General features: G+C 41.9%; 1 protein-coding gene across 1 annotated transcript; it reads right to left on the reverse strand.

Moving 5' to 3' along the window:
* Positions 1-276: 276 nt before the first annotated feature.
* Positions 277-16,305, reverse strand: pdcd6 (programmed cell death 6). The gene is made up of 6 exons (XM_083995069.1): positions 16,072-16,305; positions 9,979-10,040; positions 4,037-4,081; positions 2,645-2,803; positions 1,610-1,719; positions 277-1,162 (listed from the first exon to the last, which is right to left on the reverse strand). Exons 1-6 carry the CDS (start codon positions 16,152-16,154, stop codon positions 1,064-1,066), a joined length of 558 nt encoding a protein of 185 aa, XP_083851195.1. The 5' UTR covers positions 16,155-16,305; the 3' UTR covers positions 277-1,063.
* Between the last annotated feature and the right edge of the window lie 10,111 nt (positions 16,306-26,416).

Below are 26,416 nucleotides of genomic sequence, written 5' to 3' on the forward strand. Positions count from 1 at the left end.
GTAATTTTATATTGATGCTACAGAGCTGAACTGCTTAAGTATTTAGATCCGTTGTTTCTCTCCACTCATTTATTCAGGTTTTTCATGTCACCCATGTGTGGGTGCACTGCAGTGGTGGATGCTCCAGACAAACAGCAGAGGGGGACATTTAACCATGTTGATTCCATGGTTTCCTCTGCAATGCAACGTGACTTTCAAGTCCTGTAAATAACACACACATACACTCTATATGAGATTTTCTTTTTATTTCATAAGAAAAATGATTTTTTTTTCTCTCTTGTGTTGTTGTTTTTTCTTTTTTTACACATTTTAAGGCATCATGCACAAAACATAACCCATACTAAAGGCATTCTGCTCACCCTCTACCAAAAAATTCGGTGTTCTATTGATCATATATTTGCTGTTAAAAATAAGTTTGTACAAATATGGCATGTAAGCTGGCATGTCAGTGAATCTCAAAGCAGAACATCAGCTGCTTTCACAGTTCTTGTAAACATGGCTTTGAGCAAAATAGGGCTGAGGAAAAGATAAGAGACAGAGAAGGGAAAGCATGCTTCAAAGTGGGGCTAAATATCCCTGAAAAGCATGCAATGCATCTTAAATCATATTTACAATGCATCATTTTACTCTGAACTGTCAATCAGAGTTTCTTTTTTTAATTGTATCAATTAAAGTTAAGACATTAAAAAGTTTATTGACAATAACAGACAGACTGACAGATGTGTCCATAATGTTCCCAACCGAGAGTCCCCGACACAGGCGTTGTTCAGATTGGTCGACAGCAACAAAACACTGCAAGTTTTTTTTTCTTTTTTCTTTTTTGGAGTATCGTGGTTGCACTTCCAGACACGTACTCTTCATCTGGAAGTTACTGCAACCTCAAAGGATGGAACATTCTTTAAGTTTTCTTGTTAGTTTTTATAAATTCTGCTAAAAATTAGGTTTTGGAAAAAGAAAAAAGAAAAAAATCTTGCAGTGTCCACCATGGCAGACATTCGGGAGGTGCCGGTAGCTCTTGCACAGTTGTGTCCAGTTGTGCTCTTCTCTCAGTGATCCGTGTGCGTTATACTATATTGAAGACCATGGAAAGATACTGTTCATATGAAACCTGGATCCAGCCGTCCTGGTCTGTATCGTACCGCCTGAACACGTCAGTCAACCTCTGTGGAAAAAAGAAGAAACATATATAATTTTACTTTTTGAACACCAAACTATAATTTCTTATTGTGCCACAGTTCCCAATACAAAATGCATACACATCTATTCATAGCTGTATGCATTCGACACATACGTCTCAGTAGTGTAGGTGCCTGCAAGTCACAGTGCAGGGCAGGCCATTAAGTCCAGGCATAGATCAGGGAAAGGTTATTAAACCATATCTAAAGCTTGGGAGTGTTCCCTGGTGGACAGTAGCCAGATTCATTATGGGCTACTGAGCAGAGACTGATGGGAAAAATGGAAATTGTATCCATTTACAATTTAAAATACAGCACACAGAGGTGTTCAAAAAGTGGGTCTCTGCACTTTCTGACGTGACTCTTCGTGATTAAGTAGAATTAATATTATTCTTTACAGTTTATTTATGTATTAAATAGTGTGAATCTGTCACCTGTAGTACAATACAGCACTGGATGAAGTCGTCAAAGGCCACCTGCCCCTTCCTCTGGCGGTCAAACTTCTCTATCAGTGTGTTGTAGAACTGGTCCGATAGACGGTATCCTGTGCACAGCAGAAAGAAAACCCACGTTACAAAATGCTTCACACACATTCATTCACCCTATCACAGTCTGTTTGTTTTATTAGTGGGGGTCTAAAATGGATTAAGTCTCTGCTTGTTTAACACTCAGTGAGGACACTGGGTCTATGCACCAATGGAATCAACCTGGATTATCTCCCCTGGTTTTCGGCTTAGGTCTTAATGGTTCCTTATCCTTACTAATTTTCCTGACTACTGATTTATTATACAGCTCTGTTTTCGTTTAAATGCAACAAATCTTATATTGAAACTCCACAAATTCCATTCTGTGGTGGCATGTTAGTCGTGAGTGAACCAGTATTACTTTGCTGAATAGTTGGCCTTGGATGCATCCCAACATACAGTACAGTATGTGCACTGTATTGTAGATGTCAGACTGAAGCTGTTTGTCAAGCAGAAATAAAAGCCTGTATGTGACTGTGTCGGTGAAGCTGAACAAAACAGCTGCTACATGAATGGTAAGTGGTAAATGGACGACTACACTTTTCTAGTCCCATCGACCACTCAAAGCTTTTTACACCATGAGCCACGATTCACACATTCATATGCTGCTTTTTTTTCTCTGCGTTCAGCAGGTTTTCTGTCACACTCTGATGATTCATCAGGGGGCAATGCAGGTTCAGTATCCTCCCTAAAGACACTTCTACATGGAGACTGAAGGAGCCAGAGCCCCTACACCTCCTGAGCCACAAACAAAAAGTGGTGAGTGAAAAGTAGAGACAGAATCTACAACACACACATGAGATACTGGTCTATTGACACACAGACACAGCCAGAGTGAGTAGAAAAGACAAAATCTGACCTATTGACTCAGAGAAAGGTGACAGCCACGGAGCCCCTCCACAACACTGATTGAATGTTAATGTACAAGCATACTTTGCTGCTCACCGAATCCAGTCAGTGCCTGTTTGAGCTCGTTCTTATCAATGAAGCCCGAGTTGTCCCTGTCGTAGGTCCTGAAGATGTTCTGCCAGTCCGTGATGTACTTCCACACCCCGGCGAACTCGTTGAAGTTCACCCCGCCTTTGTTTTCCCTGTCGAACATGGCTGAAAGAAAGAAAGGAGGAGGAAGACGGCAATAAGGTACACTGTACATACAGTATGACTCACTCTACACACAGTTGTACGCTCACAAATCTAAATGTGTTGGTCCTCATACACACTTGGGATGAATCCTGTAATATGAAAGCAATCGTGCACTGCAGCCACATACAGTTTTAAAGCGCTGTCAGTAAACTGTGGCTGGCTCCTGTCTTATGAGACTTAATCACTGTATTATAATGAAAACACCAGAACAGAGGAGGAAAGTGTTTGGTCCCCCCCCACACACCATACTTTACTCCTCACCCCTGCGTGGCTCAATCCAATTACCCCTCAACAAAGGGAGTGTTATTACAGGATTTCTGTGGGACTATTAACCAAATGATTTATAGTGTGTGGCGCTGTGGGAAGGGGGAGTGATGGAATTACAGGGATTTACTCTGCAAGACACACAACAAAAACAGGACGACTTGTTTAAGAGACCGGGGCAAAGATGTTTTTGACACAGTTTTACTGTGAGCAAACGAAAATGTACACAGGTGTGTGTGTGCTCTGAACTGCAAACCCTTTCAACTGCATACTTTTATGAGATATATATATATATATATATATATATATATATATATATATATATATATATATATATACACACAGTATATACTATATATACGTATATATATGTGTGTGTGTGTGTGTGCGCGCGCAATATACTGAGGTGGAGTTTATATGTGTGTGTGTGGTGTGGTTAAAAAGCCTTGAGTCCACAACCACACTGAGGATTAAAACATTTTGACCATCATAGCACAACTGCCAATAAAATTAAATGAAAATAGCCGGTGCTTGTTAACCACCTATCAACTGTGAACTGATAAGATTAAAATGAATCATTTAAAAAAGGTGTCGGTAAACAAAACACAGACTGGCTCCTGTGTAGGAAAATGTTAGAATAAATAAATAGTAGCCAGATTTTAATGTATAACAGATAAACAAATACACAGTGAATACACTAGGATGGAAACACATTTTCAGACTTCAAAATAAAAGACCCAGGCCTGGCCTACCTTGTAGACGGCTTGCCTACTGGTTTTATTTAGAAACAGTGACATATTGTCCACATGCTGTAGTTTTTAGACTGGTAGTGTAACTGTGAAGACTGTATTACTATTATTATTATTATTATATGTGGATGTAAATCAGCAGCTTGTGTAGTACATCATGTCATTGTAGGTGGTTACTTACATATGATGGAGCGGACCGTCACTGGGTTGAAGGGAGTCCATGTGCCTGTGAGACAGAAAAAATCTCAGTTACATACCAGTGCAATGAGACCAGTGGGTGGTGTTTGTATTTGTTGCAAAAAAACATTTTGCTTGGTGTGTTTTATTGTTGGGATTGTTGCTGGGCTACATCCTTTATTCTTCTTAGACTATCCATCTACTGAATTTAAATGTATGAGAGGAGCAGCATCCTATCAGGTACCAGCGTACCAGACCGGCTGTGGCTGCCCAGGGTGAGGTGGTCAGTATGGTTGAGATGTTTGTGTGCTTCTGATTGCCAAGTGGGACAATAGGCCCTCTGTCCAGAGCGCACACTGGGCTCTCTCACTAGTGAGCTCAACTGCCAGTGGTGAGGTGGAGAGAGAGAGGGAGTATAGGAGGTGAGGAGAGAGGACGGCTGGATGAAAAACGGAGTGTACACATAACATATAACGGTTAAACATTAGGAAAACATAGGGGGGTGAAAACATAATCACCAAGACTAATCTTAAAATCCACTTTCTCTCCAAATAAAATGTCTATAATCAAAGTTGAATATCTCCAACATGACACAGAACAGGAGTACGAGATGGAGATAAAGAAAGAAATAAGTGGTAATATTATAAACTAGTTTTCCCAGACACTGGGGAATCAGATTACACGCCGGGCTACACACAGCTTTGTATTGTCTTACATAAAAGCCTTTAATGAAATGCAAATGACCCATAAAACACTTCCAATCTCCAATGCCAGGGGCTCATTTCTCCCTCTATCGCGGCCAACATTACCTCATGTGATGCAATCTCAGTCGCTGAGAAAGTATTGAACGTGTGGGTGATTTCCAATGCCTCAATATAATTCTGGCTCCCACACCGTCAAAACTTGAGTCTGCACTTTTTGTCACATTCGACATTTCTGTTTTATCTCCCGACAGACATCGGCCTGGGGATAAGGTCCGTCCGTAAATATCATTATTATTTCTTGAATTTCCTGGAACCTTCTATTTCCAATACTAGTATCTAATATCTAATAACTACAGAAGCCCTAATAGTCCAGTCATTTTATGAGAAAAGGTTAAACAAATTGCAACAGAAGCAAACTCAACTGATTTTGTATCCTCAACATGTCCTGAGTGAGGGAAAAAAAGCCCCGAAGAATCCCATTAGGGGAAAGTTTAGAAAAACACCCAAACATATCCCATTTATACGCATATAAAAACATTTTTTTCACGTGAATAGGGTAAAATTTTTACCCTTTAGATATCTCCATGAAAATTACTGAGTTGATTACTTACATTAAGACAAACAAAAAATGTATTACAAGTTTTTTGAAATTCTTTGTTAACATGAGCAAATTTGCATATATCTGCATAAATTGGCAAAAATTCCACTGTTTGGACGGCACATGTATATATGAAGTTGCTGTGGTGGTACCGGCATGAAAACTGGAATGAGTTGACTCCATCGGTCAACCGACAAGTTGACCACTTTAAATTTCAAGATGACTGCAATTTTTCAAGACAGCCACATCCTTAGTAGAGCAGGTATGACATGAGCCAACAGTGCATAATCCAGTTACGTATGGCTAATTTGATCTAAATCAATGTTTAGATCACCTGATCTAAACATTGAGTAGAGCAGGTGAAAATGTCTTGTTCAATCTTGTTAACATATAATATGTTAACAAGATTGAACAAGACGTTTTTTTAACTGTAATATGATATTACAGTTAAAAAACTTAAGGAATGGAACCAAATTAGGCTGCATGAGCATTAATAGAGACGGAGCATGTCATACCTGCTCTACTAAGGATGTGGCTGTCTTGAAAAATTGCAGTCACCTTGAAATTTAAAGTGGTCAACTTGTTGGTTGGCCGATGGAGTCAACTCATTCCAATTTTCATGCCGGTGCCACCACAGCAACTTCATACATGTGCCGTCAAAACGGTGGAATTTATGCAAATGTATGCAAATTTGCTCATGTTAACAAAGAATTTCAAAAAACTTGTAATACATTTTTTGTTTGTCTTAATGTAAGTAATCAACTCAGTAATTTTCATGGAGATATCTAAAAGTTAAAAATTTTACCCTATACACGTGAAAAAAAATGTTTGTATGCGTCTAAATGGGATATGTTTGGGTGTTTTTCGAAACTTTCCCCTAATGGGATTCTTCGGGGCTTTTTTTCCCTCACTCAGGACATGTTGAGGATACAAAATCAGTTGAGTTTGCTTCTGTTGCAATTTGTTTAACGTTGACCCCTTTTTTGGCCTAAAATTACTGGACTATAAGCGGCCGTAGAGTCACACGTTTTATATCCTCTGTTTTCCTGAGATAATGGGATAATTCTCTAAAGCTGCAGCCTCGCTAACATCTTCTAATGTGTATACTGTCATGTAGCATGGCACTAAGCTATTGCAGCCTGTCAGGCCTCGACTGAAGAGATATATTGAAGAAATATGTCGCAAATCTCAAGAGAATTATCCTGTTATCTGGGGGAAACAGAGGAAATAAAATGTATGAATGTATAGCTGCTAAAGGGCTTTGGGATTCAACCAAATCATTGCTCATGTCTAATAAAACATTAGAAATAATCACTAGCTCATGAGTCACACAGCAAGTCATTCTCAGTTTCAGGCCAAATGAATCCAGCCACATGTTAACAACACAAGTGCCTCAGACTAGTATCTAAAAATCCCAGGGCACAACAGGGTCGGTATTTGCATGAAGCATTGAATTCATCTCATTCCTTGGTAGCTGATAACCAGGACAATCTATAGAAAGCAATCAATACGCACCACCGTCTCATTTAACCTCAGTGCCACTGAGTTTCACAGACGTAGACGAGTCGAGGTTCAGGTTGTCGCACGAGTTCCTCGACCCCTGTCGCTCTGAGCCAAAACTGCACAGCGAGCATGTGCTCCCTCAATTCAATTGTGTTCACTTTCATTGAGCTTATTACATTTATCTATCAGGGAACGAGCACAAAAAACAATCATGACAGGCGAAGAGAAGAGAGGCATTGTACCAGATTTAGCCAGCAGCTAATCTGCAGTCCCTGCGCAGGTCTCAGCAGTTCTTGTGCTGCTTCAACAACACGCTCAAATAAATAACACGGGTATAAATCTGTGTGAACAGCAGAGTCGGGGAGCAAGGGAGGGGGGGGAAGGCAATGAACAAATTCCATATTCATAGGAAATTATGCAGCTACACAACACAGACACGCACATACACTTAAGTGGCCCTGAGCCATTCACAGTCCCATCAAGGATGCTTCACTGTCACACCCAGGACTGATAGAGGGATGGAGAATAGAGGGATGGAAACACAGAAAATAGAGAGAAAGTGGGGCCAAGTAACGGATCACAGGCGAGAGACAAAGATAGAAAGTTGGAGTGACAGAGGACAAAACAGACAGAGGACACAGCAGGGACTGAGTCGCTGCCATATCCCCACGGAGAGGAGAGGAGAAGAGAGGATAAAATAGAAGAGGAGAGGAGGGGAAGGGAGGGGAAGGGGAGGAGGAGAGAAGAGAGGAAAAAAAGAAGTGGAGAGGAGAGGCAAAGAGAGGGAAGAAGAGGAGAGGAAAGGAGAGGAGGAGAAGATAAAAGAGGAGAGGAGAGGGTAAGAGAGGAGAGCTGTAAAAGCCATCCAGCCTCATACAGTCCTGTAATTTCGTTAGTTGTAATTATGAAAAGGAAAGCAGTCCTCAGCTCGTAGGAAGAGATATCAATGCAGTTTGAAACACTACAAAAAGTGACATCATCATCTTGACAATAGAGTTTACAGTCTCAGAAGAATCAAAGCGTTTGATAAGAGAGAAACTGGGTTGGAAACAGCTGAAAATATCTCATCCTGTCGGCAGATTCTTGTCCTTGAAAATCGTTCAGATTCAATTGAGTAGAAACAGTAAAAAAAAAGAAAGAAAAGGGAGCTGGCATAGTTCAGAAGGAGGATGAGGAGGGGAGCGCGAGTGTGTGGTGCAGAATGAGGAGGTGATTGAAGAGTGTAAACAACAGCAGCTCCAACAAATCAGACCTTCCTTCCTTCCTTGGTTCCTCTGCCTTCAAAGCCTTGACACTCTTCTCTACACACTTCTTCCCCTGAGGGAGAAGGAGTAACAAAAAAAAAGAAGAAGAGGTAGATGACAAAGAGAGAGGTCAAGGCAGACGAAGCTTAGCTGACGGTACGGCTGGTGGCAACAGAAAGACGGGATGCGATGCGGTGCTGCGTGTTCACTTCTCTGGCTCTGCTTCATATCACAGCGAAGCTAATGAACCTGCAGAGACTGCACCAGGCAACCTGCTGTTCATGACACGCACACATGCCACGGGGTGTGAAAGGACGCAGAGGAAGGGATGCACGGACATTACGCTTGTGTGTGTGTGTGTGTCTGTGTGTTTATTTTTAAGTCACGCATATGCTCATGCACGCACTGTCTGTGCGCAAGTGCACGTGAAACCAAGAAAAGCCAGCTGTTCGTCTCAATGTGGGCCACATTAACAGCCTGTCTTCGTCGTCGTTGTGTATCTTTATTTAGATTTTTATGTCCTGTGTTACTTCTCATCAGTGATTAGATGAAACTGTTTATATGACTTCTTCAGACCTATTTCGGCAATAATTCAAATGTGCAGGAGCCACCCACTTTCATTCATAAATCGATGCAGATTGATTTGCCGACCTGCTGCTTGGACCACATCATTTCAAACTCAATAGCCGTCGAGCTGCAGAAGTGCTTCAACAACGGATTTATGCTTAAGATTTATTTCAGTTAATCTCTCACCTCGACTGAAACTGGCACAGAAAATAAAGTTTATTGCTGGTTACAGCAGGAAAGTTTTCCCCTGCAGCGTCTGAAGTAGAGATGCACGTGTCAATATGACCCACAGGTCGCACGGATGCAGTGGTTGAGATTAGATGAGGAAGTATTACAGATTCAAAGCAGCGTGCATGTGTCGGGCCAAGGCTGTAATAACTGTGATACCACATTACTGCCCGATCCTACAAAACGCCACACATGTAGACCCGTGTATCCGTACACGCTACGATTTACGGGCGTTGCCTTAACGCCTCGCCTGGCGGCTCTAGTTCCCACTCAGCAGCGCCCACAGCTCAAACAGGTATGTGGCCAAAAATTAGATGATTAATAAACCAAGTGATTTTATCCACCTGGCAGATAGAAGTGAAGGCCTATGGGTGGGAAATGCAGCACTCACACTAATCAGTATGCTGAGCCAGAGCCACTGCGCAGCCTGATAACAGCTTCTTTCACTGCTGCTGCTGCTTCTGGCTTTCACTCCTCTCTTTTTTCCCTCTGATGTGCCCTCAAAAATGGATTTCTGAGGAGAGTCATCTGTTCAGAAGTCTTTGAAAAGCTGCCCAAGCAAACCAGTCATAAACCTGACGGGTAGCACATTATAGTTTAATGAGAAGACAAACATCAACCTGTGTGTGTCACAGTTTCTGGGCAAACTGTGCTCTGAAATATACGTTGAGACAATCGTTATTGGATTTCCAATGCCGCCGAGCAAGATACAATGCAGCCAGTTCAGTGATGTGTGTGTGTGTGGGCAGGGAAATAGATATTTTTACCAACTGGCTTCATTGTGGCAGCTTTTCTAAGGCCAAGAAAGAATAAATCTGACTCTCCGCTCCCAGAGAGAGACGACCTGTGTAACCTTATCACTGGGAAATGAACCCTTAATCCAGTTCGAATCCTTCTCCTCCTGAGCTGCTGAACTCCATTTCAATAAAAACTCAACTTTACAATCGTAGGATTTATTACCAGGCTGCTGTATTAGATTCGAGGTGGGTAATAACCTGCTGGCAGACTGTATAAAGAGAGTGAAACAAAAAATCAAAGCGGCAGAAATTGAATACAAGCCCCCACCCCCCCCAACAAAAATAACATAGACACCAATACATACCGTTCGATAGGGCCTGCTGAAGCTCTGAGTCTGATATCACTCCGCTCCGGTCCTTGTCGACCCTGAGGAGGAGAGTTTAGATAGCACAGATTAGATACCGCCTGCATTAATCACATCACAGACCCACACACTCCAGCACACAATAGCAGCGGGCACCAGCGCTTGACGGATGAAACTGTATCCTCCTGAGCGCGTGTTAGCTTTTCAACAGTCCACCGAGATTGAATGGAGCTCTTTGATGGAGACGCATGTACGCTCGCAGCTCCCCTGAGACCTGGTCAAACAGGCTGGGCGTGTGTCTCTGTGTGTGTGTGCGTGCGTGTGTGTGTTGAACCTGAAAAGTGAAACCGAATGTTGGCAAGCATGAAACTTTTACACCTGGGACACGCTGTCTGTCCGTGACAGCTACTTCCCTGCTGCCAGCTTTATCTTTTAACATCCAGTTGGCCTTATATAATAGGCCGATCAATAATTAAGTGTGTGATTTCTTCTCATTATAAACCTTATTTACCCTCATAAAGAGAAACAGAGAGTGAGCACGCACTAGAATAAAAACTACCCTTCCCCTGATTAATTATTAACTTAATATAAATGTAGCCTAGCGTGTGTTTACAGTAAATGTAACCTCCATTGTCTCTGAGATGGTTGTTTCGTGTCTGTGTCGTATTCAGATGTAGCCCAGACAGTGAAGCTGTAATTAACAGTGACAGTGTGCTGCTGGTACGTTGAGAGTGTCACTACAAACAGATTGTTTCCCTGTGTGTTTTCTGTTGTCAGGACCGGTGCGTGCATCGTGCAAACAGATTGAAATGTCAAAACTCGCTCCACGCTTCATGTGGCTGCTCTAACCTGTTAATACCGATGCTGAAATGAAAAAAAGAAGAAGATATTCCGCCCACTAACGCCTGGCTGGCAGCGTGCCTCAGTGCTACCAGCATGGTCCAAACATACAAGAGTCCCAGTGTAACATATTTAGAGTGATAAGTGAAACCAAAACTAAAATCTGCAGAGGGCTCCTCAGTTTAAAGGCTGAAATAAGAGAAGCACAAAACCCAGGCAATGTTTGCTATGTCCCAACACTTTGTCTGCCCATTCATTTCATCTCTGTATCTGTAAAATGAAAAACTTCCAACCAAAGCACCAAAATGAGAAGACTACAAAATCATTAAACTGTCCTTCACCTTGCCCAGCGCTTAGGTTTTGAAGCTGGAACAATTAATCAATGATCCAACGAGTCAATCGACAGAAAACTAATCAGCCTCAAATGTAATCATCCTTTTAAACAGATCTTCAAATTGCATTTTCTGCCAGACGGTGTACAAACCCACTGAACAGCATTCTTATCACTGGGGAGGCTGGCGGCACTGGGGAATGATTGGTATTTGTTCTCAGTACAGTAAATTATTAAATACTCACTCAATTATCACAATAATGAAAAAAAAAGAAAGAGAAAAAAGAATTGCAGTTCACCTTGGATCATTGATGTGATAATGGTTTGTTTGCCCCCTTTCGTTAAATGACATTACATTAATCTTTTATGTCTGTGGCAACATTTACAGGGAGAAGTGGAGAAAAGGGAGGAGCTGGCGGACATCAAAACCACTGAGGTGTCTAAAGGTCTGAAGGTAGGACGGAGGTTTTATGACTGTATGTATGGGCTGTCAAGTCACTGCCAGGCTATATTAACTGTCTATCTTGGCTGGAGCTCTAAACTCCCTGTTTTAGTACATACAATGGCCAATAACTTGTAGATTAGTGTAGTGAGATGGTTTTTATACACATTGTGCGTTTTTGTGATCGATCAATGGGAGAGAAATACTTTTTTTCCTACTTTTGATGCAGTCTAGGCAGGAGAGACACTCCCTTAAAAGGCAGATTAAAACGTATTCAAGGTGAAAATAGAAAAATTTGATTGAAATTGAGCTATAAACTACATTCTGGGCTCACTTTCACTTTAAATTTCCTCACCCATCCTCCTACCAATAAGTCAGTTGAAGTTTCAACACATTTACAAGGCCCAGCCCCTGACTCAGCCATGAGCCTTTCTACAAACATAAAACAAGGGAGCAGACTGGACTATGACCCAAATCATGGGTTTCACAGCTGTAAAATAATGTAAGCCGCCACTGCAATGTAGACCTACAGTCAAACATCCAGTGAGTCAGCCGCTCCTTAGCAACCTGTCAGGGCCCGGCCTATCAACACAGAGCACACTCAGTAAACACTCTGAATACCAGCGGAGAAGACGTATGAAAAGGAGGAGGAGGAGGAGGCAGGGAAAAAAAACCTCCAATGAAAACAAGCAGAGGACCGGCCCAAAGCTGACACGGTGGGGAGGCTTTCCGCTCCCAACTGTGACTCTTTATGTGAGGTTGCATCACAATATCGGCAGCCTTTCTACACGGTGATTAGATACACTGTGTCTCTTGTGTACTCCTGCTACCAACTCTTGAACCCCCCCTCCCCTCCCCTCCGCCGCCTAAATAAAGAAAAACAAACATAAGGAGACCTGCTTGGTCACCTCGGTGAGAAAATAGCTCCTAGCATACCTCCATAAATGAGAGCTTTGTCAGTTACGGTGCGCGGGGTGGTTCGGTTTGTGAGGTACCCAACCTTTTCCAAACACTGACACAAGGGGTGGTCAGTCTGGCTTAAGATCATATGAACACAAATTCAGTTTAACTTGTGCGTGTCGCTTCAATTTAAAAGCCTGATTCTCAAATCTCTGCATCATGTCTCGAGGATTTTATTCTGAAAGTCCTGAGCAGAAGTGGTGATTTGCATCTTTCCCTGCCTCGTTGCTTGTTTTGGACTGTAGCCGCCGGTAACTGTAGCTCCTGTTGGTACATGTGTTGGTTCAGTGTTAACACGGCTGTTGAGAAGAACAAGGACTTCAATGGAAATATTAATCTAAATATAGCACGTGTCATTGAGGTGCTATATTTAGATTAATATTTCCATGTCCGTGTCTACATCATACACCAAAATAGGACCACACCCATCTTTATACTGACACTATTGTACATCATCCTCTCTCCTCTCCTTTCCTCCCAATAACCTTTTACTAACTTACCCTCAGGTACAATTAGCTCAAAAGACTTTTTAGCATGAAATAAACTGACACACCGAGTGAAAACATCATTAAAACAAATCTCCTCTTGCCTGTAGCACAGACGTTGTCAAATTCAAAACTGGGTTGTAAAAAGAAAAAGAAAAACACCACAGCTGAGTCAGTTATTGTGCTCATACTTTCCTATGTCTCACTTTGTCCCATTGAGCAGTCAGTGGAACAAAACCTGCCCTACTTTCCACATTAACTGTCCAAAAAGTAAGGCCATGGCCACTGTGGCGCAAAAGCATAAAAATCCCAAATTAAAAGCTGCACTCACAAAAAAACCTGTGGGGAAACTCTGCTTGTTGTTGCATGTAGTTATTTCAAAGATACCAGCAACAAATATTGACACTGAAGCATGAGAGACAGTCGGTGTGTTGTTTTGCTTGCACGACAATTAGTCTGTATCTAATCTCAATCTAAATCAAAGCCGTATGTTATTGACGCTTGAAGGGCTGGGTTCATAGCAGAAACATCCACTGAGAACCAGGGAAAAGGGGAGAGAGGAGTTACATGATGATGATGAGGCTCTAGCTTTTAGCGCTTCGCTGCCAGGGGACTTCCCATGATGCACCACCAAGCTCCAGTCTCCTCCTCCTCCTCCTCTCTTTCCATCTCATGTTGTTTTCTACCTTTACATCTTCATCTGGATACTGGATTAGGGAGTGCTCCCTTTCATCGTGCTCTTTCCCTCTTTTGTGTTTCTCTCCCTCTCTCTTGCACAATATTTAGCAATAGTCGGTTTATTCTGTCGTCAGCGTGAATTTGCCTGTAGCTGATAGTGGGCGGCATCCTGGACTAGACGGAAGAGTTATGGTTCATCCGTGGGACAAAGGCAGGATGAGCTGGAGTCAGCTGGTTTGTCCTGGACTTTCAAATTAAAGTATTTACATACGGCAACATCTCATATATAAGTAACAGCTGCGTCCAAGCAAATGCTCATATAGCTACACAATTAAATGCGTGTGAACTGAGCAAAACGGTGTCCACAGAAGAAGACGGCATTGTGGATATAAATCACAACATCTGGTCATAACTTTCAGAATAAAATCAGAGCAGAAAGAAAACCTGATGAGCTTTATGAGATGGGGAGACGTTTGTATCCAGGGCAACTATGTGCACAAATAATCATGTGATCACCAAATCTGTGGGAAAACCCGTGATTGAACTTGTCATATGATCTTCGGGGCCGATCAACCACACCTGCTACACAAATCACACAAAACCACCTACTGAAGGGGTCTCCAGGACCCTGTGTTGCCATGATGACACACACACAAACACAAACACACACAGACATGAATTCACAGGGTGAAAAAAACAACACCAGCTCCATTGTTGCAGCTGTTAGAGGCTAAAGCACTAACACATGACTCCTTTACTTGGCATCCTCCTCCCTCATTCACTAGGGAAAAAGAAAACACCCTGAGAGTGAATAAGTTCACTCGGTCAACTGACACATTCAGTCAGAAAAAAATACCGACTCATGATAAGACGGCATTAAAAATAGACATATGAAATGTGACCTAAGTCGAGTGGATTTACAGAAGCATCACATAGGACACTGAGTCATATCATCATGAGGCATGAGTCAAGATTGAGAAGCCTCTCACGTCAACTATGCTCTATTGACTCTGATCACATGACCGAGGGAATTCCTGCACTGTTGTGCCATATTTTCCCCCAAGAGGCGACGAATGAGGCAGCACAACGCTCGTGTCAGTGAGTGAGAGTGTGTGTGTTCACATCTGTGAGAGGTAGAGCGATGCTGACATTGCTGCTGCAGACATATAGAAATGAAATGTAGTGTAATGTTATGTGTGAGAGTAAAATGAGAAATTATGAATGTGTGTAGGAGAGGTAAAGAGGAACTGCTTCCATATAAGGCAAAACTATACATCTAACCTAATTTCTAAAGGAATGTGGCGCGATACATCAATAATTCATTAAGGGAGATTTCAAGCCTTGCAACGCCTGCAGCATCTCAATGTTGAGAGAAAGCAAAGCAGAAGGGAAAAATCCTCTGCAGTATTACATAAGTCTATAGTTTACTATTACCAGTGGCCAAAGCATATCAGCTACCCCCCCCCCCCCCCCCCCCCCCCCCTCCTCTGCCTACTACTACGACCTTCTCAGCTGCTGACACACTTATTGATCAAACCGCTGGGAGATTAATGGTCGATAATTGCCATTGACACTTTGGAAAATAAAAACAACACAGGATGTGGCAGATGACATTATTATAGCAGGTCAGTTTTCTGGTGTATGCATGTCAGTCTTCCCTAAAACACTGCGTCAAACAGACCCTACAATTGTCAGACTTTTATTATTTTATATCTTCCCCACTGTGTCGTGATGATTTCTCTCACCTGACTTCTGCACATAATCAGAGAAATCAAAGTAGAAGGAGTCAGTCATGAAATATTTCCCCTCATAATCTCTCTTTTTTTTTTTTTTATTAAACAAACTTGAATTTAACTGTGTTTTCTTTAGCGAGGTAAAACCCCCTTCAAGGACTCCTGGAGGTCCTGGAAAGCCCAGTTTGGGCACAAGCTCAGCCAGCTTTTATTTCCAGACACTGACAGTTGACCGCCTGTTTAAGTGAAGCTATGTAACACCGTAAAGCTTAAGTAATGTATTGGACTGAACTGTAATGTGGCCTGCTCACTCACTCACTCACTGACGTGTAATAGCTCGAGTCATGGAGGAGCAGCAGCAGCCATGTAATTTCACACTGTGTGCAGTAAGTAGCCTTTTGCCATGAGAGGTTAACCTTGTAGCCAAACTAACAAATCACTCATTAGTCTGCGGAGCCTGAACGCAACACGACACAGACAGTTACAATGTGAAGAGTAAAGATAAAAGAAGGAGCAGTCAGTGAAAACACGCTGTCACCACCACCTCCCTTCGTCTCTTCCGTGCTACAAGCGGCTGAGGAGCGGACGTTGCGGGCAAAACAAGCCGCCCTTCCCCTTACTCACCTCTGGAAGATATTCCACAGAAAGCTCTGGTCCGGAGGAGCGTTGATGTGCGGCGGGGCTCTGTACGGACTGTGATACGCCATCTTTTTAACGGGAATGGCCTGTGAGGAAGATAGTAAGGAGTGCGGTTGAGACAGACCGGGAGCCAGTCACTCAGTCAGTCAGCAGTGTTTCCTCCTCCTCCCGCGGTAGTTTCTCTTCTCAGTGGCTTCAATCAGACTCCACCGCGCGACGTTGCCTGAGCTGAGCCCCTCGCGCACAGGGGCGTGGCCAAATCATTCACCACTATCACCACCACCACTACCCGTAAGGAGGGTGACGTCACATTTTCCTCAGTAAAAATAGAAACTTAAACGACTAAACTGATGTTAAAAGACAAAACAAACATTTTTAAAACATTAAAACATGTTTCTGAATCCATGTTCTGAAATACCTACACCCAAATTCTTGTTAGAAAGTTAACAAACAATGGTAATAATGATTATGTAGTGATTAATTTTGCATTAAGTTTGTTTTAAATACTTTTAATCAAATCAGTTTCAATTCGGAACTACTAAACCGTTTTTAAAGAGTAAACAAACATTAAACACAGTGTAATGAAATTAAACTCATTTCCAAATTCCTATATCAGAAAATAGCCTACAAAACTCATGTCAGAAATTGACAAACTATGGTGATAAGGATGATATGGTGACATATTTACTTTGTGCCCCTTCAATATTAAATATTTAAGTTGTTTTAAATGATTTTCATCAAATCAGTTTCAAATCAGAACTATACTAAACTCGTATTAAAGAACAAAAACATTTATATGTGAAGACATAAGGATGAAAGGGCTTGGTTTAAAATATTTTAATCAGATCATATTTAATTCAAAATTCATTCATATTTAACTGCTGTTGAATCAATGGAGTCTGTGTGTGTCCCCCACCCACCCATCCATACGACAACTCTCTCAAATTGTTTGGATACTGTTTAAGAATGAACATGTTCCTGCAACTGGTTCTTGCATTAAACCTATTATAGCTACTGGAAATGTAAAAAAAAAAAGTTCAGCTACTAAGCAGTCTGTCCCTTTAAATGGCATATAATTGAATTATCTTTATTAGTCCATTAACATTGATTTGTAGCATGACTTAAAGCTTTAAACAGTATCTTATTTCCTCCAGCGTGCTGACTGTGATTATGAAGTGAAGACTGAGCTAATTTGAACTACTTTTATCTACTTTTATTTTAAGTATTTACAATATTTTTTCGACCTCATCATATTGTAAGCTATGTCTGACAAGTGACAAACTGTTACAGCAATGTAGTGGATGTTTGACTAAGTAGTACAATATGCTGCATTAATAAAGTAGGCTATAAAATGAAAATACATCAAACAGTGCTAATCTGGACTGCAGTTGTGTAGTCCATGCCAAACCTGAATACATGTGTTCAGGAATTGACTGCTAACATTGGTTCAGGAAAGCCCGCCCTTAGTCATCTGATTTACAACTTGGCCTTTCTACAAATAGCAAAAAGTAATAGAGTAAAAGAACACACAATTGGGGAAAAGCAATAGAAAAAACAACAGGGGTAATAGGAATAGGAAAACAATACGGTAAAAGCATAAGCTAAAGGTAAAAACAAAGGAAAATAGGGTCTGGAGGAGGACTTAACATTTTTACAGCAGTGACATTTGAACTGTGAGACAGCTCAGGTTCCTCCACTCAACCCACCCAGTCATAACTCTCCTCCAAGCTGCTCTGCCTACACACACAGTGGCCTGTGACCTCCCGCTGTGTGAGGGAGGAAAAAGATCAAATGAATGTATTTTACATCGAACCTTTAACCGATTAGCCCAAACGGCGCTCGCTGTCGGTTTGGGGACCCTTGATGACATCTTGCTCCAATTTAAAAGGGGGAAGCTGTGTGGATTCACCAGCTCTCTCAGATCATAACCAGCACAGAAATTCCCTCTTGGAAAGAAACCACAAAATTACAAAGTATGGCAAGTGGAAAGTCGGAGAGGAAGGAAAAATGACGAGGATGAAAAAAACAACAACTGCAATTTGGATAGAGACTTATACTATGGGCGGGCTGGCACACAAACGCTCCCCTTCCTAAATCCAATACACAATCACAGATCATGCATGTGCTCTCTCACACACACATATACAATATTCTCATTATTGTAAGACTAACCACATCCCCCTCGTGCTGGATTCATGTGGTAATTACAACATTGCCCAAGAGGCCCACAAGCACTATGTCACAGGCTCTGGCTGCGACTCTTAAAATCCTCCTCCCTGTGTAGCGTAACTATTATAATGAGCCATCAGAAAGGCGTATTGATTACAACTGTAGGTCAGAACAAGCAGTGTGACAGAGCTCCCTAAACAGTAGAAGCTAAGATGAGTTGATGAGGAATTTAAAATTATATTTGGCCTCTTGGATAAAGTTTGTTAGTGAACTGAGAGGCCACAGAGACGCAGAGGTATTCTGTTTTAAAAAACAACAACTCATTTTGTGCATGCCTGCACACTGTGATAGTTTATTTCTTCTGCATGATATGGCCAGAGAGATAAATCAGAGGTGCGGTGGTGAGATGATTAAAACGGTAGTTGTTCCTGTTCCACTTTTCCTCTTCAGTAAATTTGCAAACATTTCCAAACTTCTGTTTTGCCTTCTCATTCTGAGTTTTAAACATAGTGCAAATGAGAATAAAAAACATTGGTTAACCCTGTCAAAACCAAGAACTACATATTAACAATGGCTGAATTTCATTTAGGTGCTTCAGTTTCAGGCTCCCGGTGTTGTTTTTGTGCATGCTGACTCACTGTCACACTCTCATTGCTTACCGGGTCACTTGAATAGAACAAGTAATGTTATAAGTATCTGTGCTTTTCCTTCTATGACAGGTCAAAAATGTCCACAGAAAACAGTCTATACCCCATGAACAATGCCGGGTCCATAAATAAAATGAGACCAACTAACACAATGTTTCTTTGCTTTTTGAATGAATGAATGTTGTTTTTCCAATTAAAGTTGATCATTAGATGACAAAGTGAAAAAAAAGCACAGATTTTATCATGCTACCATGTGTTCATGTCAGTTCATCTGAACCTCTGCCTGCACTAACACAGATATGTTGACACCTGGATTGTACCCGACCACAAACGCAAACAGAAATACAAATCCCAAACACTTCAAATATGTGCCAGCAAATTCAAAACCCATTTAAAGCGAATGGTCTAAATGTCACAAGTTTAAAAAAAATCACACACTGAGAGGTGAGACTGTAACTTCGTTGGGGCTAATTTGGCCAAAATGGATTCCTTATGTTTTAAGAAACATTATATCCAAATTAGAGCCGTCCTGCTTGTCATCTCATAACGCAGACAGACTCATAATCGCCACTGACGGTCGGTGGAGCAGTAATTCAGGAGGATAACCTGCAGGAATGTGTGGTGGTGGGACGTTGGAAATCACGTTACTGAAACTGTCGGTGAAACGGCCCATTGTGACGTCGCTCACCGCCGACCCATTTAATACAAGTTAATGACTCCCTGACACACACACACACACACACACACACTGCGTTGAGTCGACTGACTGCTGAGAGTAGCAACGCTCACCGGTCGTCATCTGGAGAGGCTCCAACCTCTAAGTACCAAACAAAGTACGTGCTTGTGTCTGTTGAGGCGGCTGTGTAGTTTATTCATGACCGAGGCCGAACCAGGCTGGAGACATTATTATTTCCACTGAGGGAAGGAGTTCGTTCGGTGTGTGTGGTGATTATTTTTAGAAGTATAAGGAGCTGTGACTTGATTCTAGCTCTGGGTGGGTGACAGAGAGCAGCCCACCTCGTAGGTGTGTCTCTGTGTGTGTGTTTGTGTGTCTTTTTTGAACCAGTGGTGACAAAACAAATCACGTCCACGAGTAGAGACTGCAGGCTACCACCTTTAATCTGTTTCGATTATATGTCAGGTCTTTGGGATGGTGTAAACATCTTCTTCATGAAATTGTAATGTTTTTATCTCTTAGAGAAAACAATGATTATTTATTCAGCAACATCCAGATGTTGGATAATCAAGAAATGATCAGAAAACATGCTGTTTCCTTGTTGAAGCGTCTGTTCGTCCTGCATTGATTTCCACTTTAAACCCATGTGTGGTGTGTTGTGGTGTGTCTGTTGTGTCTGTGTGTTAATCTGGTTGTTTCCTCCCCGGGTCTGTCACATCGCTGATAACAACAGCCAGTGGTTTGGCAGCAGCTGGAGGGGTGGGGCTGTCGCTCTGCTGGCAGATCGGAGTGTGGAGGAGGGCAGTAGGTGGTGGATGGTGTGTCTGACACCTCATGGTGGTGCTGCGACATTTACTCCTTTACCACAGCAGCTGTTACTGTACTATATCATACTGTCCTCCTACTGATAGTGCAGACAGGAGACTGGTCTTCTGGTGTCTTCAACTTACATTCAGATCATAGAGATGCTATAGCCACAGTTTGCTCCATAGTGGTGATCATGTTCCTCTTCACCTGTAGTTTTAGGGCAGTGGTTCCCAATCTTTTTTGGCTCGTGATCCCATTTTGACATCACAAATTTCTGGCATTTACGTGACTGCACATGATTGCACCCGTCAATCAAAATGCACCAGCTCAGATATTTTTATATGCTGCATTTTATTTGAATTTGAATTATAGAAGGATAGTGAAAGTATAGAATACAGTTGTTTAAGATTGTGTGTGGTGTCTTTAATGATCATTTAAAAAAGAATAATAATTAGTTAAAAAAGTATTTTTATCAGTAATTTTTTTTAATCAATTACTAGACATTTTAGGCGACCCCATTTGAATTTCAGGCGACCTCGCGTGGGGTCCCGACCCCAAGGTTGAAAAACACTGTTTTATGGTGTCCTCAGTCCTTCATAATAGCAGTTCTAGTACAAACAAGTCGACATAGAAGATGTAGTAGAATTTTCTTAGCTCAATGCTTCCTAGCATTACTAGAAGTACTAATACCTCAACTACTTCCAGGAGACTTACTACAGTAATAGGATGATCCCAGCTCAGGTTTATCATGTGACCCCTAGAGGGCGCACTTGCCCATGCACAAAACTAAAGTCATATCAGATACTCTCTACAGAAGAAATAGTCTCTATAACTGTTTAACATTGTGTTCAAAACGTTTTCTTTTAATAATGTGGATGACATTGCTGTTCAAACAGTGTCTCTTCTCTCACAGAAGTCTCAGATTTAACCTCATAGTCTTTTTTTTTCTTCAACTTTTGCATTCAACAAACTCTCTCTGAGTCCAAGTGTTGCTTTATGATCCTGCATGAACAGCCCATCATAGTCTCAGCTCGTCCTCTCTTCCTCTGAGGACACAGGGGTTTAGGAGGAAGCTCCATCTCCAAATTACTGCTGATGTCACGGCTTCCATTTCAGGCCTCTGCCAATATTTATCCTGCTGCTACTCGCTGCTGAGGCTATTTTGGCTCCTTATATTTGTCATTGCCTCCTCCCGTGCTAGTGATGCTAAGAGGCCAACGACTGTTTCTTATTTAAGAAACAGTCACATTGTTAATATTGCTAATACAGCTCCTGGCAGCGGTGAGAGGAAGACTCATTTTAGCCGACCATCTCTTAATTTTCCACCTCATTTTCTGTTTTCCTGCAACTTCTGTCCGTCTGTATATTTGCTCGGCTAATTATATCTGTCCATGAAAGTATCCTTGTGTTTTTCTCTGCATCCCAGCATAGATCATCTGTCTCCTAATGCCAGGAAGTCGACGCTGTTTCTATTTTTCAACTTTGTTACTCTGTCCCCTGTTATCTCCACAGCCTCCTCCTGTTTGTGAGTGAGGACAGAGTCGTAGCGCGATAACACCAGTGACCGTGACCTTTTGGCATCGCGGCCAGAGTCTGCTGGGTAGTCTTGATAAGTAAAAAGAGGAAGCAGCCCAACTGCCAGGTTTCCACTGCGGGGCCTAACACGGCTTACATATTATTTATGTCACCCAATTTCCTCATAAACAACATTTTTCTTTTTTGGCGTTTTGGGAGCTCACTGGCATGGTTTGCCCCGCTGACTCAGCTATAGTTTCAGGAGAACAAGTAGTACTTTGGATCTTTTTCTGTAAACATTTTTAAGCTAATCCTGATCCCAGCGAGTCACGGTCGGCTTCACTATGTAAAAAGTGGCTTGTGTTGGACCTTTCGCAGCATCTCTCATACAGCTGTCACTGCTGCTTGGAAGGGCTTAAAATACGACCACGTTGTTTATAAATACGACTGTTGTATTATAATTTACTGGAAGTACACGATTTTGAGTGTAAACATGTAAGACTTATCATCCCGGGCCTGTAATTTAGCAGGAGAGCATCCTGGCCGTGCCCTAGCGTGTCCATCTGTCCGTTTCTCGCCAACTGCCTGGTGCCAAGTCGACACAACTCCAGGCTCTCTGCAAACTTTTACCGTGAGTTTTCTAGACGTTTATGTCCATTTCAATCAATCTCGCACCTTAACGTCGTCATGTATTTGTGCAAAAACCCAGATGACAAGGAGGTACAACCAAGACATGATGCCAGGATTATGATTTTAACAACCTTCATGCATCCGTGGACACAAACTGACCAAGTTATTGCTACAGATTAAAACACCTCAGCCTGAACGCCGCACATCCCATCATTAAATCTGAGCTCTCACACTCAAACCATCAACTTAAAACTATATGGACAAGAGGATTACAGGATTCTCATGGTTATGAAGTTGTAAACAGGTGAATTTAAGGAGTTCGGGAGTGTGTGAATGTGGATTGGAGCTGGTCAACATTTGTGTTACATTCATTGTATACGCCAGGCCTCTTCGTCAGTGCATCCTTGATTTGTTGCGAATGTGCTTGAAGTGAAGGCCCGAGGCTTCCCTTTTGTCTGCAGCTCTGTTTAAGGGAGAGAGAGAAATGTGCAATGCTTTGGTTTCACCACATTTAATTTGCACATTTCCTCCCTGCAATTAATTCTCAGCCTCTTCATTGCTTCACATCTTCAAGGCTGATTTGTCAACACATTTAAGTCATTTCCCTCAGCTTAGTTTGAATCGCTGTGGTTTTCTTTCTTTTTTTCCCTTTTTTTATTTGGATGCATTTAGCAGAGTGATTATTACTTTGACTTTTGAGCTTTCTTTTTTCTTCTTTTACCCGTTCTCTCTATATATATATGCACAACCATCTTCACTTTCTTAATCCTAATTCTGCTGTAGGTGAGGAAATATTTGCTTATATTTGTTTAACCAGAACGACACATTTCTCTTAAGACCTGAAGTTTAGAAACAGCAGACGCCATGACGTGAATTTAAATGCGCTTAATTTTTTCCATTATTGAACTCCTGGAAAACCAGCTTCCCTTCCCATTTACATCAAACATAATGCTGCTCTGTGGGATGCATAGTTTATTTAAAGATTATGTGTTTCTTACAGATTACTTCCTTTTAATGGTTGAATTCTGTAACCGTTTCTTGGGTCGGGCGCAGATTGCAGCAGGCGGAGGGAATGCCTGGTGGCTGTGGAGTCGAAAAACCCTCAGAGGCTCGCTGCAGCACTCTGATGTGGGCCAGCGGCGACCACAAGGATCTGACAGCTTTCTGACATGTGATTGGCCGCTGAACCTGTGGCTTCCTGTCTGGACCTCTTCTGTGGGACCTCAAGTTTAGTGACTCTGGGGAACATTTTGTGCCAAAAAGGATCTGATCATGTTGAAACTTTCATGCTATGATATTCCTCCTTTTTTTTTTTTTTTTTTTACTCACTTCCTCACCTCCTCTGGCACTTTTCATATACATTTAAGGCCCCATGTGCAACCTTGGGGGTCTCATTTGATGGCGCTCTGCAGACTATAGCATACACAGCCCTATTATTAACTCAGTGGGCTAAATGCATGATGTGGCATTCATCTCTGACCCAACCCAGCTGAGCTATTCCCAGTTTCAGGGTGAGCTTCCGATTGCAGGTTTGCTCTTTTTCCCTCCGTCCATTGAGTCCGCAGTTATCCTGAAATCGTTAATCCACATCAGACTAAATCACATTACCCCCATGGGGGGCCATTGTAGTGGGTTTCGCTTTGATGTGGTTTGGACGCCAGCAGCACCAGCAGCAAACCAGAACACATCAGTGTGTCGTGTTTCACACTCTGCTCGCAGGTTATCAGCAGTTGGAGATAGTAGATGTGGTATCCTGAGGTGTGTTGTCTCGTCTCCTGGGAGGAAGGTACAAAAATAATAACTTCTCTGTTGTAGGTTTGCTGTTGGAGGTCAGGAATCAGCAGTCTTAACACTTAAATGGGCTAAACTTTATCTGACAAGGGGGATTAAACCTAAGCTGGTTTATTTCTAGAATCTCTTTTGCCTTGCCTCACTATATTTATATTTTTAAGAAACAGTCCATTTTCTCTGGCAATCTCTGCACTCACTGCATCATTTGGTGTTGCAGGAAATAAACTTTTCTTTATCAAGTCAACTCAATTTCGTTCTTTATTATTTGATAATGTTAGATATCTGCTCATGACAATAACAAGTTTGCAAAATAGGGAGCTGCTCTTATATATATATATATATATATAAAAAAACACCTGAATCTTCAAGCAACATCACTGAAGTTCACAATCAGAATCAGGTTTAATACAATGTAGGTTTTCACAGCATCTGAAATGTAAATGTAAAATCGTCTGTTTGATTAGAGTTTTCTCTTACACATCGGTCTTAAGCTGCGATGATGCAGGAAGTCGGATGCTTATGTCTAGTTATTAAACAATAGGCTTTGCTGAGTCATGTATAACCAGCCTCAGTCTAGACAATGGGCTTATCTGCTTTGAACAAGGAGGCAGCGTTCCTTCCCCAAATGTTACACTGATTACAGAAAAGCAAAGATGACAAACCCACTTTTGTTTTATATCAGTTTTATCATTAGATCACAAATGTTTTCAGAATAGAGGATCTGCCTCAGCCTTTCTCTCGGGGGGTGAAAGAGGTGGAGGCACTGGAGACGAGTGCTGCGGATAAGACGGGGAGATCCTTCCGTTTGCTGATAGTGGTGGTGCCTGCTGCTGCCGCTGCTGCACCAAAGACAGATTGACTGGAGGTCAGACCAACTCCTTATCTTTTTTTTTTTCTTTGAGGAAGACGGTGTCTTTCTCACCTCATTCCAGGTCTTTGTGCCTCTTTTGTGTTTCATCCTTCTTTCTGTCTTTTAGCTGTACTCAAAGGTGATGGTGGTGGACACAACATGGAGGAGCTGTTTGCACCTTTCAACCCTCTGAGGTAGATGGATCCAAGGGGGGGTGGCACTTCCTCAACCGTGAGCAATCACACAATTGAGACCCTCACCCTTCATTATTATTGTGTTATTGCTGCACAGTGGCATTATTATACCTGTGTGATATCTGCAACAGAGCAATAGTGAAATTGCCATCATGTGGTGAGAGCTAATGAATTTGCCTGAACCTGAAATTAGTAATTAGTCAGTTGACTTCAACAATTATGACTCATTAATTGACTTTTACCAAAGAAAATACCAAACACTTTCTGATATCCTTGAGTTTTAGACTGTCATTTTTGATTGTTGGTTATAAAAAAAAAAGGAATTAAAAGATGTCGTCTTGAGATTTGGGAAATGTTGATTGATAGACATATTTCTCTTCTTGTTGTGGCATCTTTTAAAATGAAAAGTCATTTTCCTTTGCAGCCACATCTGACACACATTAGCAGTTTGTGTTACAGCTTCATTGAACACTTCTACACTGTCCCGCTTTGCTATTTCCCTGCCACATTTGGAAATTCCCATGCCAGTGAAAAATACAACCCGACTATGGGTGTGGGTGTTTTACTTAACTTACTCAACAGTGCAAGGTCAAAGGAAATGTAGGCCAGTGTGCCAGTGAGCGGCGCTGGGTTAAAGTCACTTAAGCCGTGTGAAAACAGCTAAAGAAACACTTAGATGTACATAATATATAAACTGCTGGCACTAATGTAGGTTACAGCTGTCAGGGGAACAAAGTTTTGAAGCAGCTTCGCTCCTGAACTCCAACTCTGCTTTCTTTCCGTCAGTGAGTGAAAACTCAGAACTCCTCCTTAACTCTGAGTCTCACTGGAAACATTTGCATTATTATTGTGTTTGCCAGTGAGAAGGAGGGAAGGGAGGGGAGCGGGAGGAGAGAGGAGGGAAGGAAGGGAGAGAGAGGAAAGAGAGTATACTGCAGAGTATGGTAAACTTCTGGCATCTGTCCTAATTTCTAAAGAGGACCAGCTGCAACTGGCATACTCCGCTGTGCAGCGCTCCCAGGTTCCACTCACACAATCCCGATCCCTCTAC

Source organism: Trachurus trachurus (assembly GCF_905171665.1).
Source record: "Trachurus trachurus genome assembly, chromosome: 20".
NCBI classification, from domain to species: Eukaryota; Metazoa; Chordata; class Actinopteri; order Carangiformes; family Carangidae; genus Trachurus; species Trachurus trachurus.